Source organism: Danio rerio, chromosome 4, assembly GCF_049306965.1.
Source record: "Danio rerio strain Tuebingen ecotype United States chromosome 4, GRCz12tu, whole genome shotgun sequence".
Classification (NCBI taxonomy): domain Eukaryota; kingdom Metazoa; phylum Chordata; class Actinopteri; order Cypriniformes; family Danionidae; genus Danio; species Danio rerio.
In genome coordinates this window covers 67,704,749-67,721,526 of record NC_133179.1, presented here as the reverse complement: position 1 = coordinate 67,721,526, position 16,778 = coordinate 67,704,749, and the positions used below count along the sequence as shown (strand labels likewise).

General features: G+C 35.3%; 2 protein-coding genes across 2 annotated transcripts in view; both read right to left on the bottom strand.

Annotated features, from left to right (window-relative positions):
- The window catches only part of LOC137491262 (tripartite motif-containing protein 16-like), a 496,597-nt gene that overhangs the window by 411,326 nt on the left and 68,493 nt on the right, over positions 1-16,778 (bottom strand). The window lies entirely within an intron of this gene.
- LOC110439406 (uncharacterized) lies at positions 4,852-11,177 on the bottom strand. Its single transcript, XM_068220413.2, has 3 exons — positions 11,031-11,177; positions 10,639-10,788; positions 4,852-6,666 (listed from the first exon to the last, which is right to left on the bottom strand). Exons 2-3 carry the CDS (start codon positions 10,721-10,723, stop codon positions 5,609-5,611), a joined length of 1,143 nt encoding a protein of 380 aa, XP_068076514.2. The 5' UTR covers positions 10,724-10,788; positions 11,031-11,177; the 3' UTR covers positions 4,852-5,608.

Sequence of the window (16,778 nt, the reverse complement as noted above, 5' to 3'; positions counted from 1 at the left end):
GAGGGTCTGGTGGAGTTCGGTCACTGTCATCTTATTAAAAGTGAGGGATGATGAGGCGTATGAAGAAGCTGGTGAAGGTGGGTGGCGATTTGGAGTGACAGAAGATGGGGATTGTGTCCTTGCTGACGTAGAGCGAATAGGCCTTCAGCCTCTTATTGGAGCCTCAGTATCAAGTCGGCTTCCAGGCTGAGCTTGGTGTTGTTGAGCCAGGGCTGGTGTTTCAGGGAGAGCGGAGATTTTGTCTCCGTCCATGTTGCTGTCGATGATGTGAGAGTAGATTTGATGCTGCTGTTTTGTTATTTCCGCTGTTATTGGCACAAATCAAAATCCTCCACTGACCTAAGCAAGTACCAAACCCAGCTGGCATTATTAGCCTCCCAACTCCATTCGGCCGAAACCCCATTCTACCAATACAAAATTAACATCACTTCAGACATCCGCAAACTATTCAGGACATTTTATACCCTGCTCTGCCACCTCCACCAACTGCCTATCAGCTGGCCTCCTTCTTTACACACACACACAAAAACATTTAAATTAGCAGTCTACTTCCAACCAAATCCAACCTAAATCTCCATCAAACAACACCCTCTGAAGAAAAAGACAACCTCTTCCTTCACTCCACACTGGCACATTCCCAAACACTTTTAGGCAGATGTAACAGAGGCCAGCTAGTGAACTGCTTACTCATCTACATACATCACCTTCCCTTCAACTCCACACAATTAATACAATTCCTCAATCGAGCTGGGATCATCCACCATAACCCCATGTAGTTCGGTAAGAAATCTTAGGGTGATACTGGATGATCAGTTTTCCTTCAAAGAGAACATTGCTAACACAGCTCCATCATGCAGAGCTGCACTTTTCAACATCAGAAAAATCAGAATTCTCTTAACAGATAATGCAGCACAAATTTTAGTGCAAACTCTTGTCATTTCAAGGCTGGACCCCGACAGTTCTCTTCTAGCTGGATTCCCATCCTGCACCCTTAATCCTCTACAGATGCTCCAGAACGCTGCAGCTCATTTGGTCTTCAATGAGAGCCCATGTAACTCCTCTCTTTATCTCTCTGCATTGGTTACCACTCGAGGCTCATATCAAGTTCAAATCACTGGCACTGCACCCACTCACCCTCTAAAATCTTTTCATTGACTGTTTCATGCTAGAGGAATGTCTTCTTGTAACATTTGGTGTACAATAGAGACAAACTTACAAGATATTTTACTACATGAAATTACCAAGCAGTCTGTTAATGACTTACACTGAGCATAATGGTATGGGGCGTGGGCCTGCCCTCTATGGCAACTGCTCATTGGAAGACAGTGCCATTGGGATGGAGCAAACCAGATTACTTAAAAACTGCAACAGTAAAACTTTGCTTTTTGCATTAGCTCACTCATGCTCGCTGCTACTCTCTGCCCCCTCTCGCCTTGCTTTCGAACACTGCACAGCCACTCAAACGGTCGAAAAAAACTTTCCATGCAACCTCTTAAACCGCCGAAACTGCAAAAAAAAAAAAAAACTTCTGCAAACCAACTCTCGGCAGAGTCTGTCACCCCGGTAACCCAGACAACCTCCACTCACAAGCGAGTGAATCCCAAGGACTTCACTGAAGCTGAGTCACCAATCCATCAGGAACGGCGTGTTTTGTCGAGGCCAGTCGGCGAAGAAAACTCAAACAAATGTTGTCTCTTGGTGCTGTGGTGCAAATTGATCTTAAGCAGTTAAAGATAAGTCAAATCTTTGCTTTTGTGGTTTCTCAGGTGTGATTCTAAGATATAGTAAAAAGAGATAAAAATTAATTTGGGATGGTTGTCAATTCATTTTGCACAATTACCAGAATTGAGAACCACAGCTCTGAGGTACTCAAAATAACAAACTATCATAATCAAAATGAATTGCCTTCCTAAAGTTACTTCTCTACTTCAGTATATCCCTGTAAATATTTCTTTACAATATTTAAAACAGTTTGGTAATTTAGTCAATTAATTTCTCTGGAACAATAAGCATCCTAGGTTGCCTAGTAGAATATTGCAGCAGCCAGTTGATAAAAAGGGTTGGGGCATCCTGGCAATTATTTTATTATTACACCTTCAGGCTGAGACATATCACTCACTAGTCCATGCCTCCTGAGATAGCTCCATCTCTGTTTATGGTTGAACAAGCCATCCTACTTTCCCTTCCACCACTACAGTATATATCCATCCATCTATTTATTTATTTATTTTTGTAAATGTGTCATTTTTAAGGCTGATCTCAAAAATATAATAATTTTTACTGACAGAATTTTAGGTGCAGGCTAGGACTGTCTCTGCCATTTGCAAGTAATGTTGTCCTTTTGGCTTCATAGGACATGGACCCTCAACATGCAGTGGGCGATTTGCTGCTGAGTGTGACTTAGCAGGGAAAGAAACAGCACCTGTATGTCAGAAACCATGGCGCTTGATGAAAAAGGTGTCCATCTCCAGATTAGAGGAGAGTCCTTACCCCAAATGAAGTTCAAGCAGTGGCCTTGCGAGGGGGGGGGCTTTGGGGGCTTAAGCCCCTGATGTATTGTCAAAAGCCCTGATCTTTTGCAATATGTTGGACTTAAATAAAAATAAGTATATATAATAAATAATATATAAGTATATATAATGGTGTACAACATTTAATTTGTTATCTAAGTACTGAAAATTTCGGCGTACATCACGCACATTCCACCTCACGCAGTGTTTGTGTCGGGTCAGCTGTTCAGCAGTACCTGTATCTACCGGCAGGTGGGAGTGGCACTGTTGTCACATGATGTTTAAAAAAATTCCGCCACTGCACTTCATTTATTCATTATTTTGAAGAGCTGAAGTTGATGAGGTAACTCCTTTGCGAAACTGAATAGTTCTAACTAATGAAGCTTAACATTTGTTTCCACAGTATAAAATGTGTGTAGTTTTGGTGAAATAAAATAATTGTAATGGATAAAATGTGCATCATATCAATGCATACATGCAAATTAGTCAGAAAAACGTAAATTGTTCTAGCTTTCTAGATATGATATAGATATCTAGGCATATTTATCTAGATATGATATAGCCAGTCACATCTGTTTCTGTAATAGTTAAATCACAGTGAGCCCATGGATCTAGCATATTGTATAGCTACATTCTACTTTAACATGTTATGTCAGTTAGCAGGGGATTATAAATCGACTTTCTTATGAAAATACCTGAGATGGCTGGAAGAAGACATACAGTTGTAGTCTGATTTTTTCAACACATTTCTAAACATTATAGTGTTAATAACTCATCTCTAATAACTGATTTATTTTATCTTTGCCATGATGACAGTAAATAATATATGCCTAGACATTTTTCAAGACACTTCTATACAGCTTAAAGTGACATTTTTAAAGGCAGGTTAGGGTAATTAGGCAAGTTATTGTAGAATGATGGTTTGTTCTGTAGACTATCAGAAAAAAAAATTAGCTTAAAGGGGCTAATAATTTTGACCCTAAAAGTTTTTTTTTTTAAATGTAATACTGCTTTTATTCTAGCTGAAATAAAACGAATAAGAATTTCTTCAAAAGAAAAAATATTCTCAGACACACTGTGGAAATTTCCTTGCTCTGTTAAACATAATTTGGGAAATATTTAAAAAAGAAAATAAAATTCAAAGGGGAATAATAATTCTGACTTCAACTGTATAAACATTTATTATCGCAGTCGCGTAAATGATTAGTTAAAGCCTTTTTATGTTTATTCAGATCTTATTCTCATTCAACTACAGCAATAGCTGATGCCTTCATCCATATTAAGGATTTCCTGGACTGTTCTACTACTTCTGTGAGGCATATCTGGAATTTCTGCTCAATGAATGAATGAAACAGGCATTTAAAGTGCTACAATGCCCACATCACCTTATTTTGAGGAAAACTGAAAAAAATCTACCTCAAAAGAAATTTGAAGTAAACATATTTCTAGCATATAAATCTTTATTTTTATTTTTGTACTATTTTTGATACATTTTTTATTATGTCAAAAATAGTAGCCTATTGAATATCAATATTTTGCGAGGTATTGAATTTAGAAATTCCAGTATCTTGACAACACTACACCTTAGTTAATTTGTTTGTAGCTTTGTATCACATTGGATAACAACTCACGATATAAAATAAATCATATTTTTTAGATTTGAAGACATGCAGACAATTACATTTTCAAAAAACAAACAGAAACTGCAAATCAGGAGAGGAGATAGGAGGCTCAAGAGTTATGATATGGCTCACAACAGACTAGTAAATGAGAAGTGAGATAATTAATTTTTTTTTTCTTTTTGGTGTTACAAGTCACAAAGCTTCAAAATTTATTGCTAAAAGTCAACTCAAAAGCCTATTTATTATTAAACCATTTATAAATCTATTATAAAAGTGGTGGTATTTTAGCGGGGTGAATTAGAACATAATTTTTTAATGGGGGGGGGGGGGGTGGATTGGGGGGTCTTTGGGGCTAAGCCCCTTATCCCTTTCGACCCTAGCAATGCCCCTGAGTTCAAGTATCTTTTGGGTTTTTTATTTTTATGAGCAATGAAATGTGAGATTTAAAGATGAATCAGTGCAGCGGCAGCAGTTATGCAGTTGATTTGATTGTCTGTTGTGTTGATGGAGCTGAGTTGAAAGGCAGTGTTCTCAGTTTACTGCTGAATCTAGGTTCCTACTCTCACCTATAGCTATGACTGAAAGGACAAGATCTCGGACACAACTGGACACATTTTACAAAAAGCGTTATGCTTGTTTGAGTTGCAGAATAAAAGAGAGATGAGCCAACAAAATAGCCTGAATGCAAATTGGTTAAAGGGTCAATGAGATGGCAGGTCTTGACATGATGACTCCGGAGTAGCCACAGCGACCTGGAGTAGCTAGCATAACAACTTTTATTTATCCATTAATGAGTAATGCAGGCATCCAATCAGGATTTACCACATACTCCAATCTGGAGTTTTGGGATCATCACAGTATATAAATGTTGTAAGACTGAATACCTGTTGCTCTGCCTAAATCATAAAATATTCATCAAGTTTGTATTCTGCTCAAAAAAGTAAATCTAGTGAACTAGAAAAAATCTTGAACCTAAAAGTAAAGAAACTTTACTAATAAAAGATGCAACACAGGACAAATTAATGGACTTTCCCAGTCATGTTTCTCATTTAGAGAGTCAGACAGAGAACATCATCCAAAACAACACTAGCTACATGAATACACTGGAGAGTGGAGTACAGATGCATCCAATCCTCTTTTGTTTTCAGATGTGTTAACAGATTTAACCTCTTGTCACAGTGTGAACACTTGTACGGTCTCTCCAGTGTGAATCATCTAGAGCAGTTTTAATTTGAGCTGTAAGAAAAGTCTTCTCACACTTAAGCACATATACTCTTTCACACCAGTGTGGATCTTCATGCGTTCATTAAGGTTTGCTGATCTGTTGAAACTCTTCCCACATTGGGTGCATGTGAATGGTTTCTCTCCAGTGTGGGTCTTTATGTGTTTAAGGTCTGATAAGTTGCTGAAACTCATCCCACACTAGAGTTTGAGCATGCAAAATTCTGTTGTACAACGCTGTGAAAAGGGGTGGGATTAAACAACATGATTAGACATAAATGGTTTATCTCCGGTGTGTCTCATCATGTGTCGATTAAGGGATGATGAGTGGCTGAAACTCCTCCCACACTGAGTGCATGTGAATGGTTTCTCTCCAGTGTGGATCCTCATGTGTAAATTAAGGTGTGATAAGAAGTTAAAACTCTTCCCACACTGAGTGCAAGTAAATGGTTTCTCTCCAGTGTGGCTCATCATATGTAGATTAAGGTTTGATGATTGGCTGAAACTCTTCCCACACTGAGTGCATGTAAATGGTTTCTCTCCAGAGTGGATTCTCGAGTGTTGATTAAGGTGTGGTTTGCAGTTAAAACTCTTCCCACACTGAGTGCAAGTAAATGGTTTCTCTCCAGTGTGGATCTTCATGTGTTGATTAAGAGAGGATGATTGGCTAAAACTCTTTCCACACTGAGTACATGTGAATGGTTTTTCTCCAGTGTGGATTCTCACGTGTTGATTAAGGGATGTTGATTGGCTAAAACTCTTCCCACACTGAGTGCATGTGAATGGTTTCTCTCCAGTGTGGATCTTCATGTGTTTATTAAGGAGTGATAAGCAGTTAAAACTCTTCCCACACTGAGAGCATGTGAATGGTTTTTCTCCAGTGTGGATCCTCATGTGTTGATTAAGGGATGATGAGTGGCTGAAACTCTTCCCACACTGGGTACATTGGAATGGTTTCTCTCCAGTGTGGATCCTCATGTGTAGATTAAGGTTTGATGATTGGCTGAAACTCTTCCCACACTGAGTGCATGTGAATGGTTTCTCTCCAGTGTGGATCCTCATGTGTTGATTAAGGTGTGATGAGCAGTTAAAAGTCTTTCCACACTGAGTGCAAGTAAATGGTTTCTCTCCAGTGTGGCTCATCATGTGTAGATTAAGGGATGATGATTGGCTGAAACTCTTTCCACACTGAGTGCATGTGAAACAATTCTCGTCTCTCCTTTTCAAAATACCATCAGTCTGTAAATGAGTTTTTTCCTCAATTTTGACATGATTTTCCTCCTCTTTACTCACCTTATTCTCTTCAATTGGGTCTGAAATAAATAAATAAAACATTAGTTTTCATTAAGTCTTAAATACTCTCATTAAAAAATAAAAAGTGAAAAGACACTGGAAACATTGGCTACACACACTGTAATTTTTATGCACATTAAATGTAAAATATAAAAGATCATGTTTTGTTCAGCCTATTAACATGTACACATTTAAGCAGGTTTAATTAATCTTTATTTATCTAGTGCTTTTACAATATAAATTGTGTCAAAGCTGCTTAACATAGAAATTATAGTAAATTGAAACCGTGTCAGTCCAGTTTTCAGAGTTCCTTACATAATTGATCATAAAAGTCATTTTGGTCATTGATAAGACACAGATTTGAAAGCTGTAAATGGCCTATTTTTATTCCTATATATTCATAATAACAAAATCTTTTTTCTAAAATTTTTAAAGCAGACAGGAAATACTTGTTCATTCTTTGCCTGAGTGGTAAATGCATCAGAAAAAATGTTCTGGGGTAACAGCTGAACAAACAGCTGAATATTTGCCTCCCAGACATGAGACACACCTGTACAGCATCTGCATAAAGGCTGAAATGTGCACCTTTCCCATTGTGTGCTGTTGGGTCTTTTTCATCAATTCTGGGGTGATTTTGAGGCTTAGCTTGGAAAAAAAAACTTTCTCTGTTTAAGCAAATGAACTGATATTTAGGGACATCTTATTTTGACATATTCTGGGAAAATGCTTTGGAAAAAAAACAACAATACACTCTGGGCAAATTTACTCTTTTCATTATATTCATGGCTGTTTTTTCTCTATTGGCCTCTATTATTAAAACATTTTTTTGATTGCAAAGCCATGACAGCATATAATCATGCATTTATGATTGTTAGTATTTCCTGTGACGACAGTCAACATTGTTTAATTTGTCTCCACCCATGGGACGGCTAAAAGGAAATGGGTAAGAGTATAAAAGAAGAGGAGAGTTGAAGAGGCCAGCATTATGTGGTGTGCTGAAGAAAGAGAAGTTGACTGAACTGTTGCATTGTGGGGACAAGTAGAGCAGGGGTGGCCGGCCGGTCAGAATCGGCAGGCTAGCGCAGAAGCTCAATTGAATATACTGGGGTAAAATAAATGCTGATATTACAGAGACATGGCGGGGAAAAATGTAATGTAATGAAGTGCTTCTTGTACAATCTGAGACCCACTTTATATCAGATATCACTCGAGCAGTGGAGATTGCTGATTTCTAAAGAAAGCAGACCTTAAACACGCAAATTTTTGCTTTGGCATACCGGAAGCGCTTAACCCAGGTTACTGGCAAATTAAAAGTCCTATTAGCATGCTTCTGCATATACCCTATTATTGCACAGCCAATTTACACAAACTGACTATAGAAACACTATTCTAGTTTTCCAACATCTGAAGATGTACCTGAAATGTACCTGTCAGCCTAATTACAGAAATCCTTGCCTATTATTCTTTATTGGCCAGACGCCTGAGTCTTCTCAGTTGAAAAAAACAAACCTGCCATCCCACAAACATTGAATATTAGAATTGTTTTCACATCTTTAACTCGAGGACCTTAAGTACACCATCTGAGGCTCTGCAAAAAGTTTTATGAGGTTTGGCAGCCTTTCCTATCCCACATTGAACGCTCAGGGGTTATTATATCCTATGTGAGAGTTTATCCCTAATTTCTTAATTTGTTTTATCTGTTTTATTTATTTATTTGACTTATTTGACTTATTTATTTTTCTCTTTCTCCCTTTTTCTTTATGGGTGTAAGTATTTCTGTATCTTTGTACCGTTTTAATTTTTTGTTCAATATGTGTGTTGTGGAAAAATTTAAGACTTTTGAAAAATAAATAAAAATATTTGAATAATAAGAATGTAAGCAGTACTAAAAATAGTTTTTAGAACTAGTAATAATCCCATGAATCTAGTTACAGTGCATGTCCCTGTCAAAGGTCTGTGAATTTAAGCTTATTATTCACTAAAGAAGGACAAGCCATTCTCGTAAGTGACTTTGTTCTTTGTGTGACTGAAATGTAAGCAATAGCTGTGTTTCCATCCAAAATGCAAATTAAATTTATTTGCAAAACTGGAATATCACATAAAAGATGTGCGAATAAAGCAGCGTTTCCATCCGATGAATCAAAGAGAACAAAATCGTCACTTCCTAATTAACTGGCGCCAAATATCAACAGTAAAAACAGAACTCACAGTGGTAGAAGACGCTACATAAATCTTTTTTGTACTTAATAAATGACTTTCACCTCAGAGGATAATGCCGACACACAATGAACACGTGGTGACGTTTGAAGCCATGAGACGTTTGAAAAACGTTGAGGTGGTATACCTTGAAAAGGGGTATCGTCCCATGCCTAAGCAGCATAACACTTTTAAGATCTAAAAATTAATTATTTAAAAAAAAGTCTCAAGCAAAAATATTCCAATAGCGCCGCCTGCTGGTACATGAAGAATATGGTTAATACTGATGAACTTCACACTCAAATGTTTGCATATCATCAGCATGCTGATTTTCTTCATTTCTTAAGCAGTAAAAGATATTTTTAAACTAGCTTGTTGGCCAGTTGTAGTCAGTCCAATGCTAAACATTATCTTTTAGTCTCATGTCATCCCAACATCATCATATAGTTTAGAACACTGTACAATGTTTTATAATAATTAATTGTTTTAGTGTCCATTTCATTCAGCATATTTCAAATTAAGGGCATCCACGTTTTCTGACATACTTTTAATCGTGGTCTCTGCAGGTTTCACCAAGTTAAATTTAAGATGTTTTAAGACATATTTAAGACCATTATGAATGAAATTTTAGACTAAGGAATTTTTCAAATGCCCCAGATGAAAAAGATTTGTATTTGTCCTCTCAAAAAATAGTATAATTTAATGCATTTAATAATAAAATAATTATTGAATAATAATAATATTTAAATATTTTTTTTATTTCTTAGCAAAAGATCTTAAATATTGTGTACTACTCTACTTGTATCCACACACTTTTTTCTAAAATAAACTTTCTTTAAAATAAAAAAACAAACGAGCAAATGTTTTTAAAGTTTTAAAACTATAATAAACTAAATCTATGCGCAACAATCTGTCCAGGTCGATGTCCTCAGCAGTAAATCCATGGAGCACGTTTAAACAAATATTATTGTAGACAAAATAATTAAACTATTATAATAAATAGAGTTAAAATGACCTTTTTGAATAAAAAGTTAAACATTTATTGAGATAAATTGTTGGTGATTGTATGGGTTTTGGCCAGATTGGGTAACAAAACATGAACAAAGAAAAATAAAGACTTGTATAAAAAAGATTTAAGACCTACAACACAACATTTCAGTAAATTTAAGACTTTTTAAGGCCTAAAATTTTAGATTTTGAAATTTAAGACATTTTAAGACACTGCATGTTTCAAATAGGGAATAGCCCTGGTAATTAGTTAATATAATTATGATGTCATTCTAACTCAGTTACTATCTGTGAGAACTAGTAACAACTACTAGAAACAACTTTAAACCCATAAAAAAATTGATTAAAAAAAGGGGAATTGTGATCAACGTGACATATGCAAATGGAAAGTACTAAGCCAACACTATCACTGTAATAGCAGATATCTTTTATGAGAATACTGTAGGTCAAATATCGTCAGCTCAGATAAACTTTTTAAATTGATTGTTTTTATTTATTTTATATAGTGCCAGTGCTCATGGACGCTTTACAAACAGTAGGAGAACAAGAAATGCAATAACCTTAAGAAGGTAGAAAAAATGGGAGACTATTAAAACAGAAAAAGAATGACACGAGAACAAGTATGAAAGAAACTTATTCCTATCTTTAAATAAGTGCTTATATGCATTTAGGAGAACTAGGCAGCACACCCAGGGCTGCAAGATGGATTCAATTTAGTATTCTTATTATTAAAATATATCTAAATGAGGATCAAATGACTGAGTTGGTTTTTGAGAATGAAAACCAACCTGTTAGTTCCTGCAGATCTTCATGCTTGACTCTGAATGTTTCTTCAATCTTCACATCTTCACTCTCCTCTTTAATAAACGCCATTTTTATAACAGTGTGGAGATCAGTCGCTTCAGAGGGAGTTTTTCTCTGTGTTTGGACACTTTATTCTGTTTAAAATGAACAAAACAATGAACAGAAACAAACTTATCTTTAACATTTGCTTTAACAGTTTCTTTATATGAGAGTAATTAACAAAACCAAAACAGGTAAGTCTGAGCAAGAAACAATAGCTTTTAAAAATGACTGAAGAACTTAATACAATGTTGAACAATGCATCCACACATATTTACATTTTATAATGTTAGCATTCAGATATTATTTGAGTGTAAATTCAAAATGTGCAACTCACCTTTTCTGTCTTCAATGAAGAAGTGGGATAAAAAAAGTCCTCAGTGGGTTTTTCTTTGTAGGTTGTTGTTGGTAATAATCCCAATGTAGGAATCCACAATCGTAGTTTGTCCTCCAAAGTTGTTCTCTTACAGCTAAATCAGATAATGAAGCCTCCGTTAGAAACACAGAATATATAGATGCAACCCTGCTGAGCTACTGGATCTGGAATGTGATTGGATAAGACTCAATTGGCCCCCATTAATGCTGGTATAGAGATGCAAATGAGCAGTGGGGAGCAGTGAAGACTCAAGACACATACAGTGGGGGATGGGAAGTTCAGCAGCTTTACAAACTTGTTTTACAGAGAAATAGTGATGTATTGGGAAAATAAGTTGACTTTAGCCATCATCATTTGTTTTGTTGCTGTTGTTTTATATGACTATTGATGGAAGCTTTTTTATTTTGGCTGCTGCATTTTGTAGTTAATGCTGATACACTTATGTTGAGGTATTTTGATTTGAAACTCATTTTAATTGTTTTTTTTTTCCCAAGCTGTTTTTTGTTTAAAGATGCAAATGAGCATTGAAGACTTAAACCACACTGATGTCTCAACATACACAACTACATTCACTTATATACTAGTTATGTAAGTGATACTATTGTACTGTGATATATCAGTATTCGTTAAAAGAAACAATTTCTAATCTTCACAGTGAGGTTTTATTTGTGTTAAGTTCAGTCAATATATTAATATTAGCAATGTTTTAGTCATTTATTTATCACTGAACCTGTTCTTTATGTGAGTTTAGAGTCCTTTACTTCTCCTAAAGCACATGCAGCTCATTACTGCTTCCTGTAAACTGTCAACACACTCTTAACAGATCAGTTATTTCTTTCCAAAAGTGTCTATAAATTTTTATGATCAAAATGTAACTTGTTTCTGTGCCAATTTTCTTTTCTTTCCTTCGTTTTTTAGTTGAGCAGAACATGTGTGAGCAGCTCATCTTTCCCGAAAGCCTCTTATTCACCTGGTATGTAACAAAGATGTTTTCCCTCTAATTATCAGTTGTGTTTGTGCATACAAATATGCATAGACAGTCACAAAAGAATATAAAAGATACTCTGTGACAAAACCTTTTCCTTTCAACACAGAAAAGCGATCACATACTGTCGATTATTTGCTACTTTTGTCCTTTGTAGATAATTGTTTGTACATTAATCACAAATGGATGAGACAATCTGTAACTTCAAACTCATTTGTGTTAATTCCAGGTGTTGTGAAATGTTATGTACAAGCTACAGAGGCATTTAGGTGTGATTAAAGTGCCATATATCTGATCCAGTCCTCCAGCATCTTTTTTGCTTCAAATAAAGTCTTTTACGCTAAAATCATTATAAAATTGGTCTTTTGTTGCTAATAATTGATTTATACTATCTGAAATATAACTAATTCTATTATATAGCTTTATCTCTTAACCAGGAGAAGGAGGGAAAATGCACTCTCTCACTCAATGCAGTCGAATCAATGCGCAAAAAACAACACATTAAAGGTTACCAAGACACATATCACAACAAGAGAGATCTGTTATGGTACAGGCACAAATCATAATTTTAATCAGAAACTTCTACAGCACAGCAGCTTCTAGATGTACCCACTCTGTCTAAGGTATATATATAGCAGCCGGGCATAGTTAATCTGAAAGCAAGTTAGGCCGCGGTCACACTAGAGTTTGTGCTTGCAAAATTCTTTCGTACAGCGCTGCAAAAAAGGGTGGGATTAAACAATATGATTAGACGATACTAAAAGCGACTGATTGCTCCATATAGCTCATGTTTTGATCTTCTATTGGTCTCATGCACTCACGTGATGCGATTTCAAGCTTTGGTCTTACCTTTGTAGAGTCCACTATCAAATCTGTCATGCAGCTATATATTTATAATTACCAAATAATTACATCACAAGTTAAATTATTGTATAGGCAGTTTATACAGGGTAATTCAATGACAAGAGTTTACTTTCTTAACTACACAATGCATAACTTTTAATGTGATTAACCTGCTCCACCTACACCAACTACAGCATTTCTCAGACTTCTGTTTCACTATGGTGTAATTACAGTGGTGAACATCACATAAAACAACAACTGCACTTAATCCTGTAACTTGTTTGCAACAATGAAATTTAAATATCTGTGTCACATATTCATTTAAATAAATGGCTCATCATCATGTGCAGTCGTCTTTATTAATAGCTGCCTAATAGTCCAGATCATTAACTGAAAAGGATCGTTTTACATATATGAAACCTGTTAACAGGTATAGCTGTTCATGCCAATACCAACTTGATAGCCTAAAGCATATTGCATGAACAGGACCTGCCTAACATCTCTTAAGACACATAAGCAAAGGTGTCTATAACAATACATGCTTGATTGCCCAGATTATTACATCTGAATGGTGCCTTTTAGTAAGCATAGTTCTTCACCAATACCAGTTTAATACATCAAATAATTACACATATGTGAGGCGTCACACTGTTGCAGTGGGTAGCACGATCGCTTCACAGCAAGAAGGTTGCTGGTTCGAGCCTCAACTGGGTCAGTTGGCATTTCTGTGTGGAGTTTGCATGTTCTCCCTGTGTTCACGTGCGTTTCCTCCGGATGCTCTGGTTTTCACAAAGTTCATAGACATGCGGTGTGTGTGAATGAGTTTGTATGCATGTTTCCCAGTAACGGGTTGCAGCTGGAAGGGCATCCGCTGTGTAAAGCATGTGCTGCTGGATAAGTTGGCAGTTCATTCCACTATGGTGACCCCTGATTAATAAAAGGACTAAGCTATAAAGAAAATGAATGAATATATGAGTAATATCACACGAGTATCAGTTCCTGTATTTCTATTTGTTGTAATGGCCAGTTGTTGTTGCAATAAAAAATTAATAAATAAATTTGAAAAAAGCAGTGCGATGTGGCTCTCGAGAACGATTGTCCCTCTACCTTTTGTTTCAATCCCCTGAGAACTTTGGTCATCTTCAGAATGCAAATGGAGACAATTTAGATGAAATCAGAGAGCTCCCTCATCTGTCAGCAAGAGTCCAGAGATGCTCAAAGGTTTTGACAGTGGTTTTTCTGGAAAAGTAACCAAAAACATTGTCAAAACCTGTGACGTGACTTTAGTGGTTCAATTGTAATCGAGTTCCAAGAACATTTTGTGTGCCAGAAAATGTTTTAAAAAGCAGCCATGTTCGTAGGAGCTGTTGAACCATATAGTGGCTGCTTTTTGACCCTATAGCCTATTCTCTTCATTTGCATTCAGCAGAAGAAACTCAAACAGGTAAAAATGTTTTTTTTTTAATGTGAACTACCCCTTTAATGCTTCTGTAAGTAAAGGTAAATGAAATATTATTACTGAAGATATTGCTAAAGAATGGCAGAACACGTGGAACACAGATAATAAGAGACGACAATTCATATGAAACAATAAGAAACACTATAAAGGCCTATAAAGTTGTAAAAATAGAAAAGAAAATAAGGGGTCATAATTTTGAGGATGAGATTTGGACTCTCATATATTAATAGTAAGTAATGTGTTGTAGACATGCAAGTCATTATGAACTGGATTAAAAAAAGCTTCTCAAAATTGTCTTAAAATGTTTAGATTGAAAAATTTGATCAACTTTAAATACTAAAGTGTGTGTTTGTGAGAGAGATCTAATCTATTTTAATTTTTATTAATATTTTTTATTTTATCAATCTTTTTATTTTTATTAATCTATTTTTATTTTATTTATTTCTGTGTTTTTTCTGTATTATATTTTATATCCATATTTGTTTGCACTACAGTCTTGTTTGTACGTATGCAATATGAATGTACAGTTATTTGTCATGCCAATAAAGCACCTAAAATGTGAAATGTGAGAGAGAGAGAGAGAGAGAGAGAGAGAGAGAGAGAGAGAGAGAGAGAGAGAGAGAGAGAGAGAGAGCAGAAATAGTATAGAGTGAAAAACAAGGGAGAAATGTATCAATAAGTCAGGGGCGTTGCGAGGGGGGGGCTTTGGGGGCTTAAGCCCCTGATGTATTGTCACAAAGCCCCTGATCTCTTGCAATATGTTGCACTTAAATAAATATATGTTGTATAACAATTATTTTGTTATGTAAGTACTAAAAATTACCACATACATCACGAACATTCCACTTAACGCAGCGTTTGTGTCAGGTAATTAAACCGTCAGCTGTTCAGCAGTACCTGTTTCTACCGGCAGGTGGGAGTGGCTCTGTTGTCACATGGTGTTAAAAAAATCCCGCCACTGCACATCATTCATTTATTATTTTGAGGAGCTGAAGCTAATGAGGTAATAATACAACTCTTTCGCGAAACTGAATAGTTTTAACTACTGATGAAGCTTGTTTCCACAGTATAAAATGTGTGTAGTTTTGGTGACATAAAATAACTATAATCAGTAAAATGTGCATCATATCAATGTAAATACAAGTAAAAAAAACGTAAATTGTACTAGCTTTCTAGATATGATATATTTATATGATATAGCAAGTCACATCTGTTTCTGTAATAGTTAAATCACAGTGAGTTTATGCATCTAGCGTATTATTATATAACTATATTCTACTGTAACATGCTATGTCAGTTTGAATCAAATTATAAATCAACTGTCTTATGAAAATACATAAAATGGTTGGAAGAGCACACAGTTGAAGTCTGAATTATTAGCCCCCGTTTATTTTTTCCCCCAAATTCTGTTTAACAGAGAGAAGATTGTTTTCAGCACATTTCTAATCATAATAGTTTTAATACCTCAACTCTAATAACTGATTTATTTTATCTTTGCCATGATGACAGTAAATAATATTTGACTAGACGTTGTTTAAGACACCTCTATCTTAAAGTGACATTTAAAGGCTTTAAAGGCAGGTTAGGGTAATAAGGCAAGTTATTGTATAACGATGGTTTGTTCTGTAGACTATAGGAAAAATATATAAAATCTTAAAGGGGCTAATAATTTCGACCCTAAAATGTTTTTTTTTTTTAATGTAAAACTGCTTTTATTCTAGCTGAAATAAAACAAATAAGACTTTCTTCAAAAGGAAATATTATCAGACATAGGCTACTGTGAAAATTTCCTTGCTCTGTTAAACATCATTTGGGAAATATTTAAAAAAGAAAATAAAATTCAAAGGAGGGCTAATAATTCTGACTTCAACTGTATAAAACATTTATTGTCGCAGTCGTGTAAATGATCAGTTAAAGCCTTTTTATTTTTATTCAGATCCTATTTTTATTCTACTACAGCAACAGCTGGATGCCTTCATCCATATTAGGGATTTCCTAGAATGTTCTACTACTTTTGTGAAGAATATATATGGAATTTCTGCTCAAGTATGAATAAAACAGGCATTACATGCATTTAAAGTGCTACAATGCCCACATCACCCTATTTTGAGGGAAACTGAAAAAAAATCCCTCTGAAGAAATTTAAAGTAAACATATTTCTAGCATATAGATCTTTATTTTTATTTTTTTGTAGCCTTAGCTAGCCTACTATTTTTGATAGAATTGTTATTATGCAAAAAATAGTAGCCTATTGAATATCAATATTTTGCAAGGTAGTGAATTTAGAAATTCCATTATTTTGACAACACTACACCTCAGTTAATCACTCTGTCCAAATGAACATGTTTGTAGCTTTGTATCACATTAGATAACAACTCACACTATAAAAATAAATCATATTTTCAGATTTGAAGACATGCAG